At 34.3% G+C, this 25,332-nt stretch overlaps 1 protein-coding gene across 3 annotated transcripts in view; it reads right to left on the bottom strand.

Moving 5' to 3' along the window:
* Window positions 1-427: 427 nt before the first annotated feature.
* The window catches only part of LOC124629820 (ATP-binding cassette subfamily G member 4), a 34,814-nt gene continuing 9,909 nt past the window's right edge, over window positions 428-25,332 (bottom strand). Inside the window, exons 1-8 of one of the 3 annotated variants that reach the window (XM_047163390.1) lie at window positions 23,465-23,528; window positions 12,485-12,669; window positions 6,520-6,825; window positions 5,676-6,250; window positions 3,328-3,525; window positions 2,639-3,037; window positions 2,331-2,431; window positions 428-1,643 (exon numbers count right to left, since the gene is read on the bottom strand). In XM_047163390.1, coding sequence (XP_047019346.1) covers window positions 1,143-1,643; window positions 2,331-2,431; window positions 2,639-3,037; window positions 3,328-3,525; window positions 5,676-6,250; window positions 6,520-6,825; window positions 12,485-12,669; window positions 23,465-23,494 — 2,295 coding nt within the window. In that variant the 5' untranslated portion in view covers window positions 23,495-23,528 and the 3' untranslated portion in view covers window positions 428-1,142. Of the gene's footprint in view, window positions 1,644-2,330; window positions 2,432-2,638; window positions 3,038-3,327; window positions 3,526-5,675; window positions 6,251-6,519; window positions 6,826-7,786; window positions 7,856-12,484; window positions 12,670-23,464; window positions 23,529-25,332 lie in introns of those variants that run through there. The other 2 variants (XM_047163391.1, XM_047163392.1) reach the window with 2 other exon arrangements.

The raw sequence follows: 25,332 nt of genomic DNA, 5'->3' as shown, positions 1-25,332 counted from the left end.
TCGAGCTTATCGATAGGTACAGACTCCTCAACCATCAAAATCTCGGAAATACATGAGTGAAGCAGACAAATGCAATACTATAATTCCCGTAATTTGTGCAATCGCCACATCAAGAATTCGTCGTCATCAGAAGATGAAGTCGACATGCTGAAAGCGGTGCCACGCTACAACTGTGCTTCCGATGTGCGTAGGTATATATAATTAATTTGTAGTAAGCTGAATTGTAGCGCAACGATTGTGATGACGTGAATGTTCGATACGTGTATCATGTGGCGCTGGTATGCGGCCTTTCTTTTGCATTTTTTTAACGATTAATATGGACTTCCTTTACTTTACCTCATCATTCTGTGTATCCCTCTTTGTCGTTGAATAGAGAAATGAAATAAACATTGAAATGTATTTCCAGGAATAAATTGAAACAACAAAATTATAAAAATCACAGTCGTTTATTTAATAATAAATACTGGTAATTAGGATAGACATAGAGATTTACGAAAAAATCTTTAGCATAATGAAAGGTACTTTAAAATACTAATTAAATACCTAAGAATGTTGAGTACATACAAGTTGATATCGCCTACGCGTGATGTTATAAATGAGTCGTAAACTAACATATGAAAAATCACGAATAAGGAACTTAAAAATTAAGTCATGGGCCCGATTTCCTATAAAACCTTAACAACTATCCCTATGGGTACGTATAAACAATCTATACTTTATCTGCGTACTAAAAAGCTAAAGTATTTCGAAAACTATTTTTTATTATTAAAACTACGAACTTGCTATCAGAATCCGTGATGATCAAAGAATTTTGCAATAGAATCGGACTTAAGACCGTTGAGCTATACGGGGCATACCCCATTAAGTACATCCCTAATATTAAAGCATAGCTAGCTGTGACAACACGTTTATATTTAAAAACAAACTCTCAAATACTCTACGAGTCTGAACACCTCATCAGCAACCACACAAAGCTCAAACTTAAACATAATAATTTATCCTTAGGAATGATTCATAATATCCTCTTGGTACACAAACACGCTACCGAATCACGCAAAGATTCACTTAACTCCGATTCCATCAAAATCGACAAATTGAAAGAAATGTCATCGCCAACGAAGCTTATCGTTTTGTGCATGCGCCTACTGCATCATCTTCAATTTGAACCTTAACACTAAATAAGAGATTACCCTAATGAAGACGAAGAGTGCGCTCAGTGCGCCAACATCGATCCAAAAGTTCGCTTTGTCCATAGTCATTTCCTTCAAGAACAAGTTAGGATTCCTGAAGTGGCAATAAGCTTCAGAGCAGTGAAGTTTTTCTCTTCCAAAACCGTAGACTGACAGCATGGCTCCTTCGAACCCGTATCGAACGTAGCTGAGGTAAGTAAGCCATTGCAGGTAGCTGGGTATTGCGTTGAAGTTAACAAAGAAGCCTGAGAAGAGTACTACAGGGATGGTAGTGACTGGACCCAGGTAGACCCCGGTTTCGATTTTCATAGCGGCCCCGATGAGCAGGCCGAGGGACTGCGCCACCAGGGCCGTGAGGATGTTAATGGTCGTGAACATGAGGACCCGGTCCGTCTGCATGGGCTGCCCTGTCATGAAGTACACTATCATCACGTACACGCCGCTGAAGACAATCTGGAAAGGACGAGAAGTCCCATTAATTGTTATTCGAATGAGGTCGTTAGCACGGTAGAAATAAGTGTTAAGATTATTTATCAGTAAGTAGCTCTACTATCTCGCAAGATTTTTTGTTTGTATTTTGATGGAGATAATACACAGGTGCATCGTTACGTATATTTTGTGATTAGAAAAGATACCTATCAACACAGGTGTTCATTTATAATACTTTGTCTAAGTCAACAACGGTATATTTGTCTAGCCAATTATTAGGGTATCGATAATTTTGAATTGACATTGATCGATTGATTAATGTCAATATTTCACAACCGATTGTTGATTGAAGTCAAGTAAAGTATCGGTTCCTCTATCAATAGTAATTGTTGCCATGTCTACATTGTATCGACAAATACTGTTCCAGCCAAAGTTCAAGTAACAGGACTAATGATACTGATTCTCAAATGTAAATACCTTTAATGTATGATTGTCTTCCTTCTGCCTGTTTTATGTATCTTAACTTGTACCACTTTGTTTTTATTTATAGTGTTATCTGTACCTAGAGGTACACTAAATCTTTAGTTCAATTATATCGTATCTGCCTAGACTTTGCCCAAATATGTAAAAATCGGATTGATGGTTAACTCAACCCAGTTACCCGGAAAACCTAATCCTAAGTTAAAGTCTTGATGGAAGTAAAATATTTACCTGGAACGGTAGATCCGCCATAGTTTTAGCGAAGTAGAAGGCTTTCAACGAATACCAGTAGTTCAAATGCTCTCTCACAAACACGCTCATCTCAGTAGGGACTGTAACAAAAACAGAAATATCATAAAAATGCTACTCTTGAAATGAACAAGGCCTGTAAATCTATAATTATAATATTTTTGGTTTTATAAAAGGGTTTCACAAAGAATTTACTAGGTCCATAAGTATATCGTGAATAGTAATCCTACAAAGTACTTGACAAATAAAATATGTAGTAACTAATATTGATAGGTCAGTATAATACTCACATGTAAGAATAGTAGGCATCATAGCAGTAAACATAGTGAACATCACAGTAAAGAATATACAGCCAGCGTTGCTCATAACCTTCGCAGCGTCTCTCCCAATATCATAGTACAGGAACCCAATCAACAGCCCAACCACCGTATGAGAACAGAGTCTTAAGTGCGTCAACATCTGATCTCGCAAAATGCTTCTAAAAGTACGTTTCAATAAGATCCAAAATTGCTTCCACCCTGATGTTGGGAAGCCGGTCTTAATAGGTTTCTTTGTGAAGCTTTCGCTTGAGTCGAGCAGTGAGGTGGTGCAGGTAACTGGTGCTAAGTTAGTGGAGTTGGGTAAAGCGTTCTGCTTCTCAGGATTTAGGACTGGTTCCGACATGTCTATCACAGTGCAGGTGGGTTTATCTGAAAGAAGAATACGGTAGGTTAGAAACTAGGTGTGTGCGTCCTTGATGAAATACTTGCGCTAAATAAATCCACTTTGCGGGATTGATCTATTTGGCAAAGACTCAAAATTCTTTCCCCATTCAGATGAATTGCATAGCGATCGTCTTTTAATATTTTGAGTCAAAGCATTCACGTGCTTTTATATTACATTTAATGTTGAGAAAAATCTTGGCTCTCTTAACTGTCTGCATATTTTTCAAGTGCAGCGTTGTTTTTAGTTGCAATTTTAGCTAATATGTTAGTCTTACCTATCGTAATAGCAAGAGCTTGTTGTTCTGCCTTCTGAGCGTTGTTCTTGCTAGTCTGATTATTGTAGTTCATGTTCTGAGGTACGGAGGATGATGATGATGATGATGAAGACTGGCCTCGGCCGCAGTTCCCTTTGTTGACTGCCATCACTAGCTTGTGTACCCAGTCTCCGTGCTCGCCTGTGGCTACTTCCATTACTGGAATAGAAGAAACATTACACATTGAATAAAATTTTATTACAAGTCTAAACTTAACGTTAAACCTATTTCTGTATACGTTTAGTTTTGTTGACCAGCCTATGTGATAAAGGCTAGGAAAGAATTTAAGTCCAGAAGAAGGTGCAAACGTGTAAATTATAACGTGTATTTTAGGTGATCCCACAAACAACAATGTTGGAAGATCTATCTTTGTGACTTAAGATTAAATGAGCACAAATAACAAAAACTGTATGTTTATGTCTATCAGAAATTATAAAGTCGAGCAACGCAGCTAAGTAGGTTATTGCAACGCTAAAAAGTTACGGTGCAGATTAAGGTCGATATCACAATAAGGAAATTCAACAAAGAGCATCCAATTTTACTGCCGTCCATTTTATACAGGTTTCTTCGAAACGCTATAGTATAAGTTTTATATCGAAGCCGATGTTTGGTGGCATTCTAGGTTAAGGGCCTTAGAATGGCTTAGCAAGACCTTGTCACCCTTTTTTGTATACCTAATAACAGATTTTATAATTAACTCGAAAACTAGTTTAAAGCATGTTCGTGATCAATATTTCTGGATAGAAATTACCTGCCAAATTCATCCATAGTTCAGACAGTCAAACTGGCCCAATAGATATAATATTTATGATGAGAGTATACATAGATACGATCAATTGTACAATTTCTTCAAGCAACATAATTAAAATGTATATAATTACCGGCACGATATCACTACAGTTTTTTCCTCAATCTACAGTCCGTATAAAAATAAGCGTCAACAAATTCAACCTTCATCCCATAAGAAATGACAAGGCCGTCTCATGGCACACAGAGAAACAGGTTACGTTATTATTTCCCATGTTTTTTGTTGCTACTGTAATCTGGTTAGGGTCTCTAATTGCTTTACTCTGGAAGTCAGGTTTTTAACTCAAATACATGAGTAAAGCATATAATATAAGATGCAGTCGCCGCTAGCCACACAAAGCTGAAAGAGTTTTTTATTTTATTCGTGGGAAAAAGGTTATCGCTTGAACTAACCTAACAGTCCAATATATCCTTGAATTGATAGCCCAATATATAAAGGTTAGTTTCTAATCAGTTATAAGCTTCGGACAAATAACACTTTAAGAGCCAAACGAAAAGAAAAAGAATGTGGACAATATTAGCAAAGCGGTACAGGTAGTCACAGGTGGCATATCTAAATCTTTACTACTTCTTTTAATTATTTTGCAAACTGGGACAAAAAACTTTGAAGGAGATGCATGTGATCTCAACAGTTAATGATTCTGTTTACGACTCAAATAACTCGCTCCACTTCAAATGAGCACAAACTCGTTGAGCCAATAAACAAACTTCGATCGCAATTGTGGTAGTTCAATAACGAACGATTTGCTTGCATTGAAAGATACACAGAATATATGCTATTAGTGGTGGAAACTGCAATTTGAGTTTATATTATTTGTTGGGCACCACGATAAATTAAAGGTAAATTGTGAAAGACTTAAATTATTTCCACGTACTAGGAACAGAAAAGACAGATTATCATCAAAATCGTAGGTGATCCTAAAGGATTATTTCTGGAATGACACAACTTGTTGCAGCAAAAACTAAAATAGTATGTATAGTTACCGGCACGGATATTGAGCTCTCGGCGGAAGAGTGGGGATCGCTTTGCGCACCGTACGCATAAGGCAATGAGGCAGTAAATCGCTTCTGCGCAGGTGAAGGTCAGGGCTCAATATCCGTGCCGATAACTTTAGTAAAAGTGAAGTAGAGGTAATTACAGCGATGAGGCAAGTAGACGATTAAGAAAATGCAAATTACCACCATGTTGCACCAGCATGGATAATTACCTATTTAGTGAAACACTATTGAACAATGAAGTGCGTGTATTAAAAACATTCCTGCATATTTACTTATGTGACAAGTCTTTATTTAAGAATCAAGTATTGAATTTCCTACAACCGACCTTACATTTTATTGGGTGCTTCCTTCCATGTTTGACTGAAGTCATACTACTGCAATTGTGTTGAAGGATTAAATGCCTACTAAGAAACCTATTTAGGCAAGGATAATTATATAAACTGTTGATTTAACAGACTACAAGACATAAAGTATCAAAGTATATATAACTAGTAAACACTCACCGTAGTCAGCAGGATTGTGGTAACTCGGACAATGAAGGTTCATTGATGACAAAAACGGCACTAAACCACTAACTCTTCCTTGATATATACACTGCCCGTCGGCCAATGTGTACAAAAAGTCAAACATCTCAAAAAGCCTTGCGGACGGTTGATGTATAGTGCATATGATAGTTCTACCGCCTCGCGCTAACGACTTCAGAAGCGATATACATTGGAAACACGATGAACTGTCCAGGCCCGATGTAGGCTCATCGAAGAACATCACAGGTGGATTGTTAACTAACTCTAAAGCTATGGACAGCCGTTTCTTCTGGCCGCCTGATAAGTTTATAGTCCTCGTGTCCCCTGCTTCTGCGAGCCCCAACATTTCCAAAATTTCATCTATCACGATCTTCTTGGCAGTGACTGTCATGTCTTTCCCTAACTTTAAATTCGCTGAAACGTTCATAGCCTCCATGACCGTGAGGTGGGGAAGCAGACAGTCGTCCTGCATTATGTAGCAAGATAACTTTCTGAACCGTCTCAGGTTTCGCTCCTTGCCGTTTATGAGTATTGATCCGCTGACATTGGACGTTCTGAAAGCAGAAAGCGTAAAGTTAATGCAAAAGAAAGGTGATATTAATTACTATCAAGGCCATGAACAAGAAGAATAACAATGTTGTATTATAATGCGTACCTACATATACGACGCTCATGCGTCATAACCTAGGGCACTAACGTCATTCAGAGGTTTTGTGTACAATTGTACATGCACACAAAACCTGACCCAGAGTTTATCTGACATCAATATCTAACGCGGAATAAATTTACTCAAGAATAATAATGTATTATGATGAATACTTACTTGTAACCCGCTAATATATTCATAAGCGTACTCTTCCCAGCTCCAGAAGGTCCCATGATGGCAGTTAATTCACCAGATCTAAATGTACCATTTATGCATTTGAGCAAAGCTTTGTATCCCCTCTTCCTTCCCTCGCTGACGGAGTATGAGAGATCTGAGAACTCGATGTCTACTGGAGGGCGTTTGGGGAGGTGTGTGAGCGAAGCCATGGGTTTCTTCTGGTCTCCATACCCGTTGGGTATTTTTGGAAGACCCGTCATGGCTGTAGTGCCGGCTCCACCGTTGCACAGGTTAATCTGTGACCCTCTACAACAACAAAAAATAAAAGTTATAACACAAACAAGTAATTTCGCATTTAAAATTCAATTCAATCGGATTTCTCATTTCATTTTAGTTACAGCGCAAAACTGTTTTTATTTTCGTTGTCTTCTAAACGCAATATAACTAAAAATAGACTTCAATTTACATCATGATAGTCTAAATGAAGACTGTCTGGGTGTTTCATTAGGTTGTAAACAATGTTATCTTCTACATAGACGGCTTCATAATCATTATCACTTACACCACAATCGCAAATTGTGGAACCTTGAACTGCTACTTAATTGCAATCAGTCCTTCTTTTTACGAGATGTGCGCTATCATTCGAACATTTATTTTCTTCCCTGCCATTAGATTCCAGGTTAAGGTTACAAAAAGCTATTCTAGCACACTACAAATCTTTCACAGATATTTTATGAAGTAACCTACAGCTTTTTATTACAGACTTAGTAAATTGGTTTCGTAAAACGTTGACGTAATATGATTAGGGAGTTCTTCGGGCTCAGGACAGGTAGGTTTTTTTTAATAATTGTTCCAAACACGGCCATTTCTGAGTGCTTACGGCATAAATTCGCTCTGTCATGTCAGTTATTCAGTCATTTACAACTCGCTGGGAGAGTGCCAACTTGCATTGTTGGAATTGCGAAACAGTACGGAATCCAGCGATACTTGGATGTTTACCTACTGAATATTATCGAAAAATCTGTACTTTCTTCTTATTCTTTGAAATATGGACTAATAGGTACATCATTCCGTAAGAAATTATCAAGCAGTCAAGAAAGTATTTCCCTCGGAACCTCGGGTTGTTCTAAACTTTAATTAATCTCGGAAACTAGATTAAACTTGATAAGAAATACCTTAATGTACACAAAAGCACTGGTCAACAAAGAAAATCTACAAATCACTAATATGACCAAACAAAAGCTACCACAAATAATGCAATAGATACCTGTCAGTCGATAAATTATTATATGTCACAGAATACATATTTTTTCCAATTGAAATCACATTAATGAACCACAAAACAAGTGAACTGACAAGAAAAAAAACTCAGGAGCAAAAGCTCATACAACTGCTAACCAACAACGTCAAGTACGAACTAATTAATAATTAACATCGCAAATATGATATTTCTTTAATAATGTATGTCAATAAGCGATAGTATTGTTTACGGAAACGGAACAGAGATATCACGAACTTCGTAATGGATGAGTTCCATTCAATTATTATCATTGTGACATCATGACACAATATGATATTTATGATACAAAAGGTCAGAATACGAATAAAATTAGAGATATCAAGTCAGCTATGGACTTTCTTATTCAAATATTTTTTGGCACTAACTTAAAATGCAAACAAAAATGAAACCTTGCTGTCCTATTTTCTGTTTCGGATATTAAATCTTTTGATAAACATTTAGGTGTTGTCATAACTATAATTTGTTTTTATAAATATTTTGGATTTGTGTTTATAAATAAATGCAGTGGTGTAAGTCATAGTATAAACATTAGAGTATATGAGAGTATGTATAACAAACACTAACGTAATTGAGTAAGGGACTATCAAGTTTTATTTATAAATAAAATACATTAATGCACTATTGCATGTATGGAATAAGCCTATGGGAATTTTAATGGTACGACATGACAACGGTATTTAACAAACCATAAAAGTAATTGAAACCATTTTGTTAACATACCTATAAATCAAAATACTGTAAGTCTTAATAACTCAAAATATAACTATTGAAGTATTTATTACAATTTAAATAAACGTACAACGACGTTAACGTTAAAATACAGCTATAAAATTATGTAAACGTAAAGCTTATTTTTCTTGTTAAAGAAAGAGTAACAACAGTTTTAAATATTGTTTTTACGAAGTGATCTAACTGTTATCTCATTAATAGTGTAGGAGCTATTGACGTCAAGTGTGTATTCAATTCACAAGTTTCATCTGAATATTGCATCCGGTGGGATCCCGTTAACAACACAGTTAGTAGACTCGCTTTGAATAATAGAATTTTTAACATTCAAATTATTATTAAATAAAGGTATAGGAGCATTTTTATTAGAATTTGAAAAAGAAGCCAATGAATTTGCGAAATATCATAATCATTTTGAATTCAATGCTTTTTAATTTCCAATTTTAACGTTTTAACCTTGAAACTGATATAACGGTCACGTCAATTTTCAACAACCCTTGACAAAATACATTTTCATCAAATAGCGCTTAAAGAGCTGATGCTTTGGCTGAACCGTCAAATATTGAGCATACTGAGTGACATGCCATTAATAACGGGTGTTTATACAATGAAGCACCCGATTTATTTGGTGATACGAGAAGCAAAATAAATGTCACGGATTTAATAGATGAATTTACTGATTTGACAAAGGTCATACAAACCATAGGCCTAACGACGGTACTTATAGATGGCAATGATAAGGAAATTAATAGGAAAAATCTATAATTAGATGAAGGATATGTAGGTATCATTTAATGCTATCACAATAATAGCAAAAGTTTTATTACTACAACAAAATACAGTAAATGTCCACATTCGAAACAAGTTTAACGCGATTCAAGTAATAATAACACTCTTGAAGTTACCAAAGGTATTACGTATAGCCTTGAAACATACAATAGTGTAATATCATATAAAAATAACGAGCTAAGTAATGGGAGGGACAAAGGCGTAGTTCCAACAAACCTTGCCGACGCCTTAATAATGTTTACCCCGAATCTTGTTCATGAAAATATAAAAGCGACCTTAGATAGGAAACGGAATATTTAAAAGGAAACGATATTACAGACTTTGCAGAAAATGGTGTAAATGTAAAAAGTAACTGTGATCTTAGAACGATTGTGTAAGCCTTAAAAATGTTTTTAGGCACTGTAAAAATGATGTCAGTTTAATTCTGTTTCCTATTCAGATTCAAATGTATAAGAGCCGTCCTACCCTTTCGCAATCATTTCTAACCGAGCCGATCTATAAAAAGAACTAAGCACTTATGGCACTAAATCATAATGATATGTTGACGCTCACGTAAGTGTACTCAACACAACACATCGTACCCAAACTTCGAGAAGTGGTTCTTCAACAAGATTAAAAGGAATAGGTACATTATATACATGTACCAGCACGGATTTATGTATACGTAAGTGAACAAGAAGGGAAACCTCAAAAGTGGGTACAATCGCCAGCAACCTTTACTGAATGACTCAACTGTACTATTAATAGTCGTAGAGTGGAAGCGGAAGAAACATTTCTTATACATTTTGAAGAAATTACGGACGATATAGGTAAATCACAAATTTTATAATCTCACGGTTTTAGAAAACTTGGTTTTGCAAGGCGTAAATAGATAGTGATAAGATACTACTTAAAAGAAACTTCGAAAAACTTAAAATTTAAGTCAATAAAAGCACTGATTACCAGAGGATGCCTCAAACAAATTATCTGATGGATTCGACTTTTAAAAACATCAAAACCAATTTAAAGCAAGCACAGCCGAAAGCCAGAGAGATTATTAATTCTGTTAGTGAAGAAGAGCAAAAATAATTTTATTCACGTCCTACGCGGCATTCTAAAAATACTTCTATCACCTTAACGATGCTAATTGCAGAAATTAAAAGCCAATCATAAAGTGCTTGACGTGAGTGCTCTAATGGTAACGTGAAGAGCACTCAAAACTTAATTACTGGATTAAAAGTAAGTAGCCATAATTTCTCAGTATCTATCGATGCATAAGAAGATTGATGTCAAGCAATTTCTATTGAAAATGGGCTAGTTTAGTACAAACAATTATTTGGATAGCCTACTGCTGAGGCTATATATTTGAGTTTTAATTGAGGCCATCAATAGAATTCATTGTATTTTGGTCTTCAATTTTAATGTTTTATCAATCAGCTTTTGCGTTGGTGTAGCTAAATCGATAAATGTTATTTTAAATGTCTCTAACTATCGACAGCTTTACTTAATATTTTATCTACCATAACTTATGACGGTTATTATTCTTTCACGATTCCTGAATCCGCATTATTAATGAACGCAATGTTGTTCTGTAGATTCGTACCTTTATTTTTTGGCAGTTTTCCAAACATGGCGACAGCCAAGTCTGCGGTTTCACTCGTGTTTTTCCCCATCAAGTTTATTTTACGCTCGCTTTCATACAGGATGGCTGGAAATTAGTCCCTCAAACCTTCACCCTAGATAGGTAGCGTTTTAAACACAAAATGTGTTCTCCTTAATTAAAATTCTCCGCCATGATGTTCGTTTAAAATTTTATGTCTGCGCCAAAACGTAAGTATATCTTGACGTGAAATCTAGTTTACGTTTTTAAATGTTGACTTAAACTTTTAATTGATAAGCTTATTTACTGAACGTACGTGGCTACACTTTTAAACCTTTTACTGAATTTAAATCAAATTATTATTAACATTCGGCTTGAATGATACAATAGCTAGAAACATGAAAATGTTTTTGAAACCTAACAGTTGCTTGTTCCCAAAATTCACCAAGTACATATTGGATAGATGTTTTGCAGTTCCTACTTCATCGAAATGACCTAAATAATACCTAGACTGGCGTTCGTAAGCTGCATATCGAACATGCAAATATTGCCAAACAATTCCGTCAACCCAAAACCTAAATAATTCCAGCCTTGAACCTGTGACCGACCCAAAAAAACATGGACACGACAACTCATGAAAAATATATTTTATACTTGTAACCAAGCTAATAACATACATCAGATGCCCAAATGACGTCCAAACGTAGAAGAAACGGATAAGCATACATTTCAAGTTTTTGTTGCTAACAAAAACTTTTGGTTACCTACTGAGAATACGATACAAAGTCTAGTTTGAAGTTTAGAAGAGCTTGCTGAATACAAAATGTATCTTATTTTATGCACGGTTTCACGCCACCCTTTCCGACGAAAAGATCTAAGTGCCGACAGATGTGGCTGTCTGGACACAATTTCGATATTCTTTATTTTTCTTTGACTTTCTTTTGTGAGGTTTGCCAATAATTTTCGTCAATACTTGTTATTCATTTTATGCTCTTAAAAAAAAATTTTCTTTTTCTAAGGCATCCGTAACCTAACGGTGAATATCACAAATCTCGCTACTAGATTTGACTCCCAAATTATTATAATTCTTTGTGTAATCCTCACCGTTATTCAATCTAATATACAACATCAAAACACCAGCGGTCCCGTTCTCATTTCATTCAGAAACTTATAAGTAAACTGAAATTGGTTTTAGGCTTTTCCAGACTGCTCCGGATTATTATTCTCTCTCCGTCCCTCACCGAGGGATTCAGAAACTTCGTATAACATGTTATATAAATTGTACTTAGCTGATATATTTTCATCATAGAATTTTAAGAACAAATGTGGCTTTTATAAGTAACCAGAATTTGTATCTAGATTACTTTGGTTTCTTACTTTATTTACTGTGGGATATTGTTCTAGACTAATTTTCTTTGCTTTAAATACAAATTACATTTTGGTTGGCTTATTTCTTTTACCACAATATTTTCTCTTTTCAGATGAACCCGAGGCAGGAGAACACAGCGACTGTCAGCGTAATCAAAGCACCTCCTATTAGAAGTGTAACTTATAGAACAAAATATATTTACCCCAACAGCTGTCCATTATTGAGCTGTTCAGCGTAAGGCGGTGACTTGACCTGTGCGAAGGTCACTTTATCGTTGAGCTCTCCTCGGCTGCCGCGACCCATCAGAGGCAGGTGGATCTGAGTGCCCTTCGACTCCATCTTTAGGCCAGACGTCATCGCTGCATTGGCATCGTGTGATTTTGGGCCCTGGAATTGTAAAAATGGAACATTTTAGTAAAAGACAATGTTTGACTGTGAATATACTAATTTTGGAGACATTACTGTGATAGAATCAAAGACACAAAATAAAGAAAGAACGGCAACCTCAGGATAGCTTTATTTTATGTAACAGCTTTAAAAGAAAAAATATAAGCAATCACTTGAACGGACGGTCTTGTACCATTTACTGGTGGGATATAAAATGTCAGTTAAAGTGACGGGAACTGGTTTTGTTTTTAGACGTCCAATATATCTGTTCACTAACCAAAAGTGCCAAGCGTGAGCAAATCAAAATTTTGGAATGAGAAAACAAATTAATGTAGCAAAAAACCAAATGCAAACATAAAAATCTGATATTTAAGGTTTATTACGGCGTTAAAGAAAATAATGACCATTTAGATACGAAACGCAGATGACATTTAGATCTGTTGTCATCTAAAGCAACGACTCCCTTTGGGTTAATCTGTTAAATAAGTGTCAAAATCTCGTTCATTTTGGCTTTAAAACCTTGTGAAAGACTGACTAAAGTAGGTAAACCAGTGAGTATCGTCGATCTACAAAATATCGTGTTAATTATTTTCAGCTTATTGAAACACCCAGTTCTTATCGCTAAAGTATGAATACAACCTGACTATTGGACAGGCTCAGCTCAACTTAAGTTTAGGATCTACCAATCAAATCTACAAAATAGTTCCCACTACTTATTCGCACTAACGTAGTATTCGTATAATAAACACCCTTAGAAACCAAGGAACACCCCATAACCCATGTAATTTTTCCATTCCGCCGAGCAAAAATAGGAAATATGACGTGGTTTATATGGGAGTTACAATGACCGCGACATTTGGTCGACGTAGGAGGACTATCGACTTTCTTACATATGACGCCACTAACAGAATTGGAAACAAAATGGATTGGACCAACATAGAACTAGTTCGTGATTTATTGATAGAGTTAGAATGTTTCCACGCTTATATCGATTTGGAAGTTAAAAATATTCTTTGAATAGGTGTAAAATTAGATCAAGAAAAGGTGCCTATTATTATTGTTGCTGAATTAATTGTTACATATTGAAATGATGATCGTCGAGCTAACAATCATTTAGTCAAAATGTGAATGACGTAAAGGAAGAAAATAATAACATAAGCACATAAACTGTGGGCGGAAAATTACTGAGCTATTTTCATTGTCCTAAAAGGTGTACAAACAATAACAAAATACTCTAGTAGGTATGGAAACCAAACAAATCATTAAATGCTACTTGAAGGTGCTAATTATAGCTATCAGTATTTTTGTCAGTTTATTTTAATAATTATATGACAAAGGTCTTAGCAAAAAGTATCATTGAAGGTCAATTATTTTCAAAACACATAAAGGGTTAAAAATAAATTACTGGTTGGAACGTTTTAAAATTGCAACGTCTTCAGCGATATATCTAATTTAACAAGAACCACTTGCAGGAAATTAAATTCTTCTTTGCATATTTTTACTGTATTCCTTAGGTAGCTCTTAAATATGCACGAAACACCCACGGACAGTCGACAGCTATTCCGGGCACGGCGAAATTTTCAGCATTATTTATTTTTTAATGAAACTAAGAAATGGGACCAATGTACCATTTACTATTTGCTCTCCATTTAACAAATTTTTTGAGTTTATTTTAGCAAGTTTGTTTATTAAGCATACTTTTCTTCAATTTACTTCAGTATCGAGGTATAATCCAAAGAATCTCCGTTTGTAAGCCTCAAGGCTTTACACGTGTAGTGACAAAGTACGTCATTTCCCATAAAACCGCTTATTACTTTGAGTTGTTACACTCACATTGATAAATTAGTGTTCTCGACAGGAAATCAACAGTTATTAAATATAAGAGATCATTTTCACGACAGCAATTTTCGACTAGTGATTTTTGAAAGTTCAATAACGTTTAAAGAGAATTACTAAAAAGGGACGAAAACCATTACATCTACTGATATTATTGTAAATTCCACAGTAAAAAACGAGGTTAACCCGATATCCTGATAACTGAGTTCTTTATGACAGTTCCTTCGCTAGAAGTGAAACCGACCGAAAGTCCCTTCATCAGTATCTATCCAAAACGAAAAGAAAGACAAGAACGAAGAAGAAAAAAGTCCACTCATCAACAACGGACAACAACAACAACTAAGAATAAAAAGGAAAAACCTCAGCTAACGACCCATCTAATATCACTGATATGATATTCAATGAAACTATCGACACCACTTAGTATTCATAACACGATGCATGGTGACGTTAGCCAGATGGAAAAACGATAGCAATCCATTAGTTTCCATGGTGCCAGTTCTGATCTTTGCAGATCGAAATTTTTTTGTTAAACAACATGACACTAAAGACAAAAGACATTTATGTAGAATTAAAAATGCATCATTTGGTGAATCAGATTTTTTTTGTTATACAATCTGTTCGGTAGTTGTACCGGTTACCAGAAGGTCATTTGGATCTCTATGCAATATTTTGTGAATTTTTGCACTTAAGTCATTTTGGGACTATTATACCCACTAGTAGTTTTTGTACTGCGGACTCATTGCGAAAATAGTAATTATTATTCCCAAATAATAAAATTATGTATCAATCAAATCAACACTTTCAATTACACATAGCTACTGACGCCAGCAGGTTAACCTACCCGAATCTGGTGCCAATCAAACATTAACCTTCCACTATTGTGATAAGATTGAAAATCTATTGAAGATTTGACTGATTGAGGTAGGTCGATGTGCTTGTCTGTACCTATAATTCATACACCTTTAATGGGATCCACATACCTTTTTTCCAGTGCCCAAACCGACGTAATTATATCCATACATGAAAGATGTTCACTTTTCGAAATCAACACAAAGAAAATTAGAAGACAAAGGTTTTTGACTTACTTAATCAACAATGATCTTTAGGTGACAATCACATAGATACTGAATAGTAGCAGCTGCTATATTTTATTAATATTCTTTTGTAGGTAAACACCTGTGGCAGTTTAGAAGGATTAATCTGATTACTGTACATGTTAATTATCACTGATAGTGTTTATGCCTAGATACTTTCATAACTATGTAGTTACGCATTTACATATTTCTGAGACAAAGAAATTAAAGTGCTTGTCTACATTTTCCGTAGGTTCATATTTTTGAGAAAATAACTGGCATGTGAATCTATAGCTATATGTTAAAAAGTAGTCATCAACTAGTAAGTAAGTATTTAGGTTAATAAAGCAATATTTTGAGTTAGAGTTTGAATGTTATTTTATTTACTTAGATCAGATATTTACAATCGAAAATATATAACAAATTGAATCTACATACATATTAACTAATAAAAAAAGCAAATTTTAAATTATGCATCAAAAAATTTAAGTTTGAATTAGTTCCAGATTTGAAAAAACTATTGGCCCAAAAAATAATGAACAGCAAACAAAATATTTCACAATGCGGTAACTGTTATCTTTGAGCTTATGGACACAGATCTCTGATTGGTCAACAGTAACGATGCAGTTAATCCAATTGCACCCACACTGTTTGCATTCACGGGATTTATTAAAATACAAATTTTTATCATCAATCAATTGCACTGTGTGGTGGTAATAAAATTCGTTGTAAAAGAGATAAGAATTTAAATGTCTCTTTATCTCATTAGCACGATGAATCAGCTTAGTCCAGTTATCTGAGGGCACGGCAGTGCCCCAGCCAAGACTCGAGCAAAGCGGGCACGGCCGTACCATCTTTTCTCGAAGCGTTTCGCGGCTATTTCAGCCCCCTGTATCTTCCATGTGAACAAAGCTAGGAGTTTAGGTTTTCGATGACCAAGAGTAAGTATTGGAACAAGCTCAGTCTCAAAATTACAAGACATTTGAATAAATAGTTTACGAGTTATGAGCGATCAAAGTTACACCATTTTGTCACTGACTCACTCACTGACCGATCATCAAAAGTCTAAGGTACTTCTAGCAAACTGAGAACCTTCAAATTTGGCACCAAGATAGGTTATCAGCTACATATAAAGGGAAAATTATAAAAACCTTAAAACGTAATAAAAAATAGGAAACAAATTTATATTTGCGGTTTTTCAAGAACATTGTGTATGAATTTTGACTGCATTGATAACTTTGTTATTTATTTATGTACAAAATGTATTTGTTTTATTGTTACGTAGTGTGGTATATTGTTATTATGTATTAAATATACATACATATGAATAAAAAAGCTAGGTTAAAATGAAATGAATAATCATAAAATCTTTCATATTAATGCATTGCGATAAATACTGCATGCTCGCTCGATAGATGGCGTTGTCCTGGTCTAAATCGCGCTATGGTTTCGTTACATAGCATAGTATAAGTAGTACTTAAAAAAACAAATAATTTCATGTGATAGCGCCATCTACCTCTGAAATAAATCTCTTTTATTCTAAAAGATATTCGATTCAAAAATTCGACAATTTCGAAATTTTTTAGTTTATTTTTAAAAAATGTTGTTTACGTGCTATTTTAGGTGTACATGTTAAGTTAATTTAATTTGTTAAATACTTAGAGAAGAAAGAGACCTACTAAAAATAAATTAGATCCCACCAAAAACATTAAATGTAAAAAAAAGCCAATCCTCTACGCAATCCCTCCACCGTAAAAAGTTTTGAGATCGCATAGAAGCCAAGTCCTGTTCAACTTTATTTGTAATAATAAATCAATATTTTGTGACTATATCAATAGTTTTGTTCACATTACAATAATATTGTCTTGGCCATGAGCACAAGTTAAAAGCCGCTCCTTGAAATAATGTGTAAATACCATTGAATTGATAAATTCTATATGGACATGATTTTACGATTGGACTGATTGGAATTTGAGATCACCATGGACTAAACATGCGCCATAGTACATGTGCAGTTCATTGATGTTGGATGATACTGACTGTCGGTCATTTAGTAACAATTGAATAAACTAAAAGTATTTAATTCTGTGATATTATACTTCATGTTTGACTTTCACCTCTCCAAGATATGCTGTATTATATTTGTAGTTTATTGTGCTCATGGCCAAGTCAATATTATTGTAAAGTGAACGAAACTATTGATATAGTCACAAAATATTGATTTATTATTACAAATAAAGTTGAACGGGACTTGGCTTCTATGCGATCTCAAAACTTTTTACGGTGGAGGGATTGCGTAGAGGATTGGCTTTTTTTTACATTTAATGTTTTTGGTGGGATGTTATTTACTTAATGCTAATAAGACATAGCTTTAAGGTTAATTTATGTGCATTTTTACCTCTACATATTTACGTAGGCGTACATAGATTAAGAATCAGGAGCTAAATTACAAGCCACTCTTGCTCACATTAGCTAGTAATTTCAATCGGTTTTTCCCGAGTACTAAGTGAAACACTTCATGTATTTAGAAAAGCCTATTACACTTTCTACTTAAGTGCATTTAACATTATTTAACCTCTATCAAATTTTGGGCTCAGATTACACATTTATCAATTCATTTATAATAGCAAGGATAATTAAAGTTGTATCAAAAGGCTTCAGCATGTTGGCTTTGGCCCCAGATTCGCCTCCCAAAAATTCGGGTCTCTATACATAGTTCCGTAGTCTAGTGGAAACATACAGAAAGATAATATAATAACTAAATAGTTTCGAAACCATCACAGGAAAGAAAATAAAAAGAAAACTTATGACGTCATGTTTTAAAATGTTCCAATTAGTCGCCGAGACACTTTCTTCTAACAAACGACGCTCATTCATTGTATTGCGGAGATGTTATGACGTGGGCACGAAGTCTCACTAGAGCTGGAAGCATTCTCGCATCAGTTGTGTATACGGATTTTATATAGATATAAATGAAAAACTTAAATTATGAATAGAGAATATTTTGCAAACAGCTATTGTAAGTCTTTTTGCTGTTGAAAGATAAGCTATAGAAAAGGATTCATTAGGTAGGTAATAGGTATATGCTGATTGACAACATTTCATGTTAGGTATCATTAGGAGACTATTTAGGATATATAAATGAAAGACTTACTACATAAAAAAAATGTAGAAGAATAATGAATCTGATGACTAACATTAAAATGAGTCATCAAAGTGAGAGGTCGTGTTGAAACCATTAAACAAATCGTGGAATATAAAACCATTAGGTATTGATCACCAATAACTCAAGCTAACTAAAAATTACATTGAGACAACATTAAGCAGAAGCTTAAAGAAAATCTTGTTCAAGCTTTGATAAGATACAAGTGTATGAGTGTGTCAGTAGGTACCGAGATAACGTTATCGTACACAGCCTTTCTTTGTTTGAACATAGCGTCGCTAGTCACTAAAAGTCTTCAGTAAATGAACCTCAATCCAAATTTATTGAAACCGTTCCTTGTGATAGAAGCAAAGTGGAAAGAAAGGTTGAAAACAAAATTAATGATAAGGAGATCATTGAATACGAATTCAAAAGATTAGATGTTAATTAAGTCAACAATCATCACCATAATATAGTCGATGACATGTCCTCAAACCAAGCCAATAAAATAATTTATATGAATGATTTACACCTGGTATCGTAACAGTAACTGTCAATGAAGAAAATGCTATGTTTATCAATAGACATGGTGAGAATAATATCAAACAATAAACTTAGTATGCAACAGATGATAACGTGTTGCGTAAGAATGTATTACATAAGTTATCTCGCTGATTTAATGAGTTGCTTCATATTGATGCTAGTCAACATACCGTGGTTGATAAACTAGATGAAGATGACTAAAATGATGAATGATGAATGAAAAAGTATAAAAGAATCTAGACTATGATGGTAGTACTTGACTAGATTTAAATTAACTTAGGGTGATATCCTACTAATATTATAAACGCGAAAGTTTGTATGTATGGATGTATGGATGTTTGTTACTCTTTCACGCAAAAACTACTGAATGGATTTTAATGAAACTTTACGATAATATAGCTTATACATCAGAATAACACATAGGCTACAATTTGTAAACATATTGTTCGAAATACTAAACCTGCGCAGACGAAGTCGCGGGCACCAGCTAGTATAAAATATAAGCGACACTAAAATAGAAGTTGTACCCAAAATTACTATGGAAGCCAACTTTAAAACGGTTCCATTTAGATTCACCTGAAAAGCTTACTGAACTAAAATACCGAGTATTTCACGAATAAGTTGCTCGACAATACAATAACTTAACAGACCTCATTTCAGTTTTAAAAGTACACTATACTGTATTGTATTACACAAAAATATAATCGTATATAAATATTTCGGGGTTTTTATCGCGTTTTATAGTTTTCATTGAAAATAGTTTTTTTGGTGTTTGCTGTGTTAAATCCATGCATTTTTTTCGATGTGATCCGTCGTTGCAAAAGATTTAGGCAACTTTCGTTACAGTCATTAATTCAAGTTTTTGTTATAGGAACAATTATGTGTTGGATGTTGCAAACTGGCGTATAGGCTACCGTTTCCATGATAAACAGAAGATATAACATTTATATAAAATTAAAGCTGTCATCGATCTGGCTGCCAAGCTTGCTCGCAATATCTCCAGAATCATTTATTGTGGCTTGACGACCTTCACCAACAAGGTTATTAATATTGTCATGGCGTGCATTTTTTTTTACAATTTGTAAATAAGTATCTGATTGTATGTTTTTATTGTTACAATATTTTCCACGTTATAACCGGCTCTTCCGGTATTGTTTAATTTTATTAAACATTTGTGAGACTTGTAAAACAATCACAAGTTATTGTCCACAATAATCTCAATTCACAAGTATATTTTTCTCTCAACAATGTATATCCATACTAGCTTCTGCAGCGGTTTCGCCCGCGTCAAGTTCGTTATATCGCGTTTCCCAAAAAACTCTTCTAAAATCCAGGATAAAAACTATCCTATGTTCTTTCTCAAGGTCTACTCTATATCTGCACCAAATTTTATTAAAATCAGTTCAGTGGTTCAGACGTGAAAGCGTAACATACAGACAGACAGACCGAGTTACTTTCGCATTTATAATATTAGTAGGGATTATTTCAAATGTGTAATGAGCTTTAAAGTCTGTATAAAACAAAATTTCTAAGAAACTTGTGAATTACTTTGTTGGACGTTAGGTATAGACTTACATCGCTCACCTTTCACCCCTAATTTTGTGAGCGAGACTTAAACTGGATTACCTACTTTAAACAAGGCACGTGTAACGAAAGTATTCGATTACAACAGTATATAATATGAGTAGGTAGAATCTTTAACTAGAGCTATAACATTCGTTTCTAGTATATTCACGAAAAAATTACAATCACATATAGATATTTCCAAAATTTTGATTACGTACCGGCGAACAATATACTCACATATCTCAAAATCGGAAAATTAAATAATTAGTGTTGTTAATTATAATAATTATCATCGTTACAAAGTTTCATTAGATACCCCGTTTTATCAAATAATCCGCATCCAACACATGTTGATTTGATAATGATAAGTCGGTCAGCATTTTGTAATTTGCATAGCAAAACGATAACATTAAACATTTTTCAAAAATATTCAAATTCAAGTTCTCTTTCAACCCGTCATAATAGAAGGTTGGGTTAAGGAAACCAACAAACTGCCATCTTGACGAGAAGTTAAGAAATACAATAGGTTAAGAAATTGCGTGAAAACATTTTTCAGTTCAATTTATAAGGCTTTAAGGGCTCAACATTCTTTGAATTCACGTTGATGTCTTTTTTTTTTTCAGGATAAGCATGATTCTCATTTAAAAGCAGTATTTTGTGAGTCCGTGTTTGGAACACACTGCTAAAGTTGATGCATTTGCAGACAAACAGAAAACATGGAGGTTTCCAATCTTCAAATATTAGATTGAAACCGAACGCTGAACCAAATTGCCCTTTGAGTTCAACAATCATTCATAGATGGATAGTTCGAACTGCAAACTGCTGATTTACGATATTTCAATTGATTCAACATCTCAATCTACTTACATATTTGAATGAACGCTTTCAACGTGGTCCTGAAGAAAAATCTAGTCTTGGAAATCTACAAGAGACACGCAAAAATGTTAACGTCATTGAGCAATACCGTCTTCATAAAACTAAGGATGAATTGGATAAAACAAAGCTCAATTGCTTGAGATAGGCTTAAACGGTTAATACGCCTTGAAACTAAAAAGGCAATTTAGGTTAAAAGACATTGAACCTATCTCCATTAATTTTACCAGAAATTCGTTTAATCGTAACTCGATTGATCCAATAATTTCCGTGTCTTTGCCGAGGTTCGTGAACTACAATTTTGTTAAAGATCAACTTGAGTTCATTGAACGAATAGTACTTGGTATTTAAATATTTGTTGCCTGTTTGAAATTCTTTGTCTTTATCTGCTGTCGTGTCTACAAATACTTTCGACATTGACCCAAAAGTTCCAGTAGCTTCTAAAGAATTTTCCTGCGAACCGTCGCGTTTCAGTTCTAATTTTTCATTTGTGATCATGAATAACAATTAAATACTTATCGTCTAACTTTCAAGATTGTTCAAGTTTATTGCTCATACAAGTATAGCTTCCTATGTTGGCTTTTATATTTGGAAACTGAGAAGCTCGAGACATAGTTATCTAGTTTTATTGCCGGAGCTCACATTGTCACACTTTAGAAGTATAGCAGACATTTTAATGGTTTTAGTACATATATAAATATATAGAGTAAGTTAGCTAGGTTGTTTCAATAGAATAAGGTCAAAAATCGTGATCTAGGCCTTTGTTAGTTATCTGAATAAGGAAGACTCTTTAAAAATAAACAAATAACTAAATATGTCTAAAACAACCCTTGCGCACACAAACGAGATTAATATCCAACTGACAAAGTTATTCATTACAATATTAAAGCAGAAACTTTTTGGACAGACGATAAGGTCAACCTTCCTCATGAGAAAGCTTCATGTAAAGAAAGTTATGTTTAATATATTAAGTTGAACATTAGACCACCCGCGTATGTATTATGAATATTATAAAAGAAAGACGGATAAAATGACAATGATAGTAGAAATGATAAAAATTTAATAGAAGAAGAGCTTGTTAATAATGACTAGCATTTACACAACTTGTTTTTTTCCATAGCTTTATGAAGATCTCGAAACTTCTCGCGCAAAACTAGAAAATAACCAGCAACCCTTTGGTATTCCTATCTATACAAATAAAGATCGTTGATATTGAAAAAGTAGCCATTGCTAAGTACCTACTAAGACCCCTTCTAAACATATTGCTAGCCTAGTTTTCTATTGGCGCGGGAGAGTTAACAACTGTTCTATTGCGGGCTTTCCTGATACGGTACATGACAAAAACGCGCGTAAGTCAGGAATGAAAGACATGTGAAAAACAACAAATCCCTAAAATTATACCCAATAAGTAATATGTTGAGGAGACATTTTTCTTGAAATATTTTACTCTATAAAAAAGTATCTAGACCTACTCACAGCTTGCAGCTGCGTGATTAAGGACATTCAGTTAATGGAAACATCAAAAAGCTGTTACTCTCGTTAGAAGGGATATAAAACTTGACTGTGACGTAAACTGAATGGGTCTCGATGCTTGGAAGCTTTAAAAAGACCGAAATACTACAGAAAAGAGTTCAAAAACATTAGATGAAATACAAGTAAGTCACGTAAAAGAAAGCATAAAAAAAATCACGTATTATGTGGTTATGAGGGTCACTTCTCATATGAAACCCAAAAGGACCTTAAAATATTCAGAACTAACCTGAACCCAAGTTGCGCTTAAGTTCAACATCACACAGTTTCGCACCAAAACCACGTCTTTCACATGCGGACACTGGCACTAATTATGACAAATGATTTTACAACGATAAATCTAAATCAAGCACCTACGTATACCTACGTAGACCCGCTTGGTAACTATCGGAAATCTTTTGATAACTATACACGTCAGACTGCGCAGGATAATACGAATTGCCTATTGGGGATTAACTCAAATTATTTAAATTCGCAGAATTTTATTCTCACAATCGGTTTTTCCTAGAAAGCTTACGTTTCCCAGTGACTGGGCAGTCAAAGTTAGACAATCAGTCGTTTTATTTAAAACGGTGAAATTAAACTGCATTCAAGTGGACTGGAAGCTGACCCGTACATAGTCCAACTATATAAGGCAAAATTAGATGATGACTCAGAACTAAATGATACTCCTAAGTAACCTAAAAACAATGATAGTGATAATTTGACATCTAAATTCAAACAAGCTATGGCACATGAAGATAGGAGAAAGCTTGGCAACCATGCCTCCATAGATAATACACTTTAACACCCTACACTGATGCCAAAAGTAATATCAGGTTCCAATTTGGCAAAATCTGCATATCTGCTTACCCGGTCAAGGAACGCAGGCGTGGTATCATATAATACATAGATGTATACATAGCACTATACATATACATAGTAACTAAGTAGAATAGGGTGGAATTGAGGACAGTGGTAGCACCTGGCCCAATAGTGAGCGACAAGCATTGATTAAAACTATTGGCAATCGAAATGAAAGTTTCAATGTAGATGGAAATATAATTGTTCAAAGTGACATTAATGTGAAAGACGAAGAAGGATTTAATAAACTGATGAACGTAAAAGTACACAAGTGACGTAAAGACAAGTATAATTATTCTATAATTAATCTCAATAAATTAGGAATACATTAAATTAGGAACATTCTTCACTGGTGATCATTGTTACGCACCAGATAGCAAAATTAATTATCTTTAACAGTACAATCGTCAACACTATTGAAAATTAAATTTAGTATCTAGCTTTCTTTTGATAAAATGTTAATTTAGTTGACAAAGAAGAGATAACAATAGCAACAGGAATAGCATTTCAATTAGAAACTTCCCACGCCCTGGAAAACTCATAAAGTAACATACATAGGTATGTACTTTATAAAACAGACTAGGTACGTATCTTTGTGGCTATATAAAACAGACTAGGTACATATCTTTGATGTCTATCATGATAATAATATTATGATGAATATGATAAAGGCATACTGTCGTATTTTTTGCAAAATTAGGTATAATTATTATTTTTGTTTATTTTGATGACTTGGCAGATAAATGATATTAAATAGCAGAAGCTACGTCGTATATTGGGATGTTACAATATTTAACAAATGCAACACACCTAGAAATATTATACAGATTACACACGAAACTTTCCTCAAAGGAAATCAGTTTTTAACTCTCTCGATAGAGCCGATCATTTTACTAGCATATTTTCCTGTATGCCTTATCGAAATAACGACCTACTAAAAATGGTCTTACCCTCACGTTTTCTCGAGGCTAGCAGTTTATCGCTTGCATAATAATCTCAGACACTATAGAGATTGAATAATTTTAATGTTGTCTATCTTGTTTGCTATACATATAAAATAGTGTGGCATTTCGTCTTCCCAAATTTTCAGACATTAAATACCAGATTTGCCATGATAAACTTTTGGAAATTTATAATTTGATTAACTATTAAAGTGACTTTATCTCTATAAATATTTATCCAACGAATTTGAAAGTTGCTTGTCTTGATATTTTGGTAAACCTCCCACACATGCTTTTCTAAGAAAACACCAAA

Source organism: Helicoverpa zea, chromosome 4, assembly GCF_022581195.2.
Source record: "Helicoverpa zea isolate HzStark_Cry1AcR chromosome 4, ilHelZeax1.1, whole genome shotgun sequence".
Taxonomy (NCBI): domain Eukaryota; kingdom Metazoa; phylum Arthropoda; class Insecta; order Lepidoptera; family Noctuidae; genus Helicoverpa; species Helicoverpa zea.
Note: the sequence above shows the minus strand (reverse complement) of the source record. Positions and strands in the feature narration are given on the sequence as shown.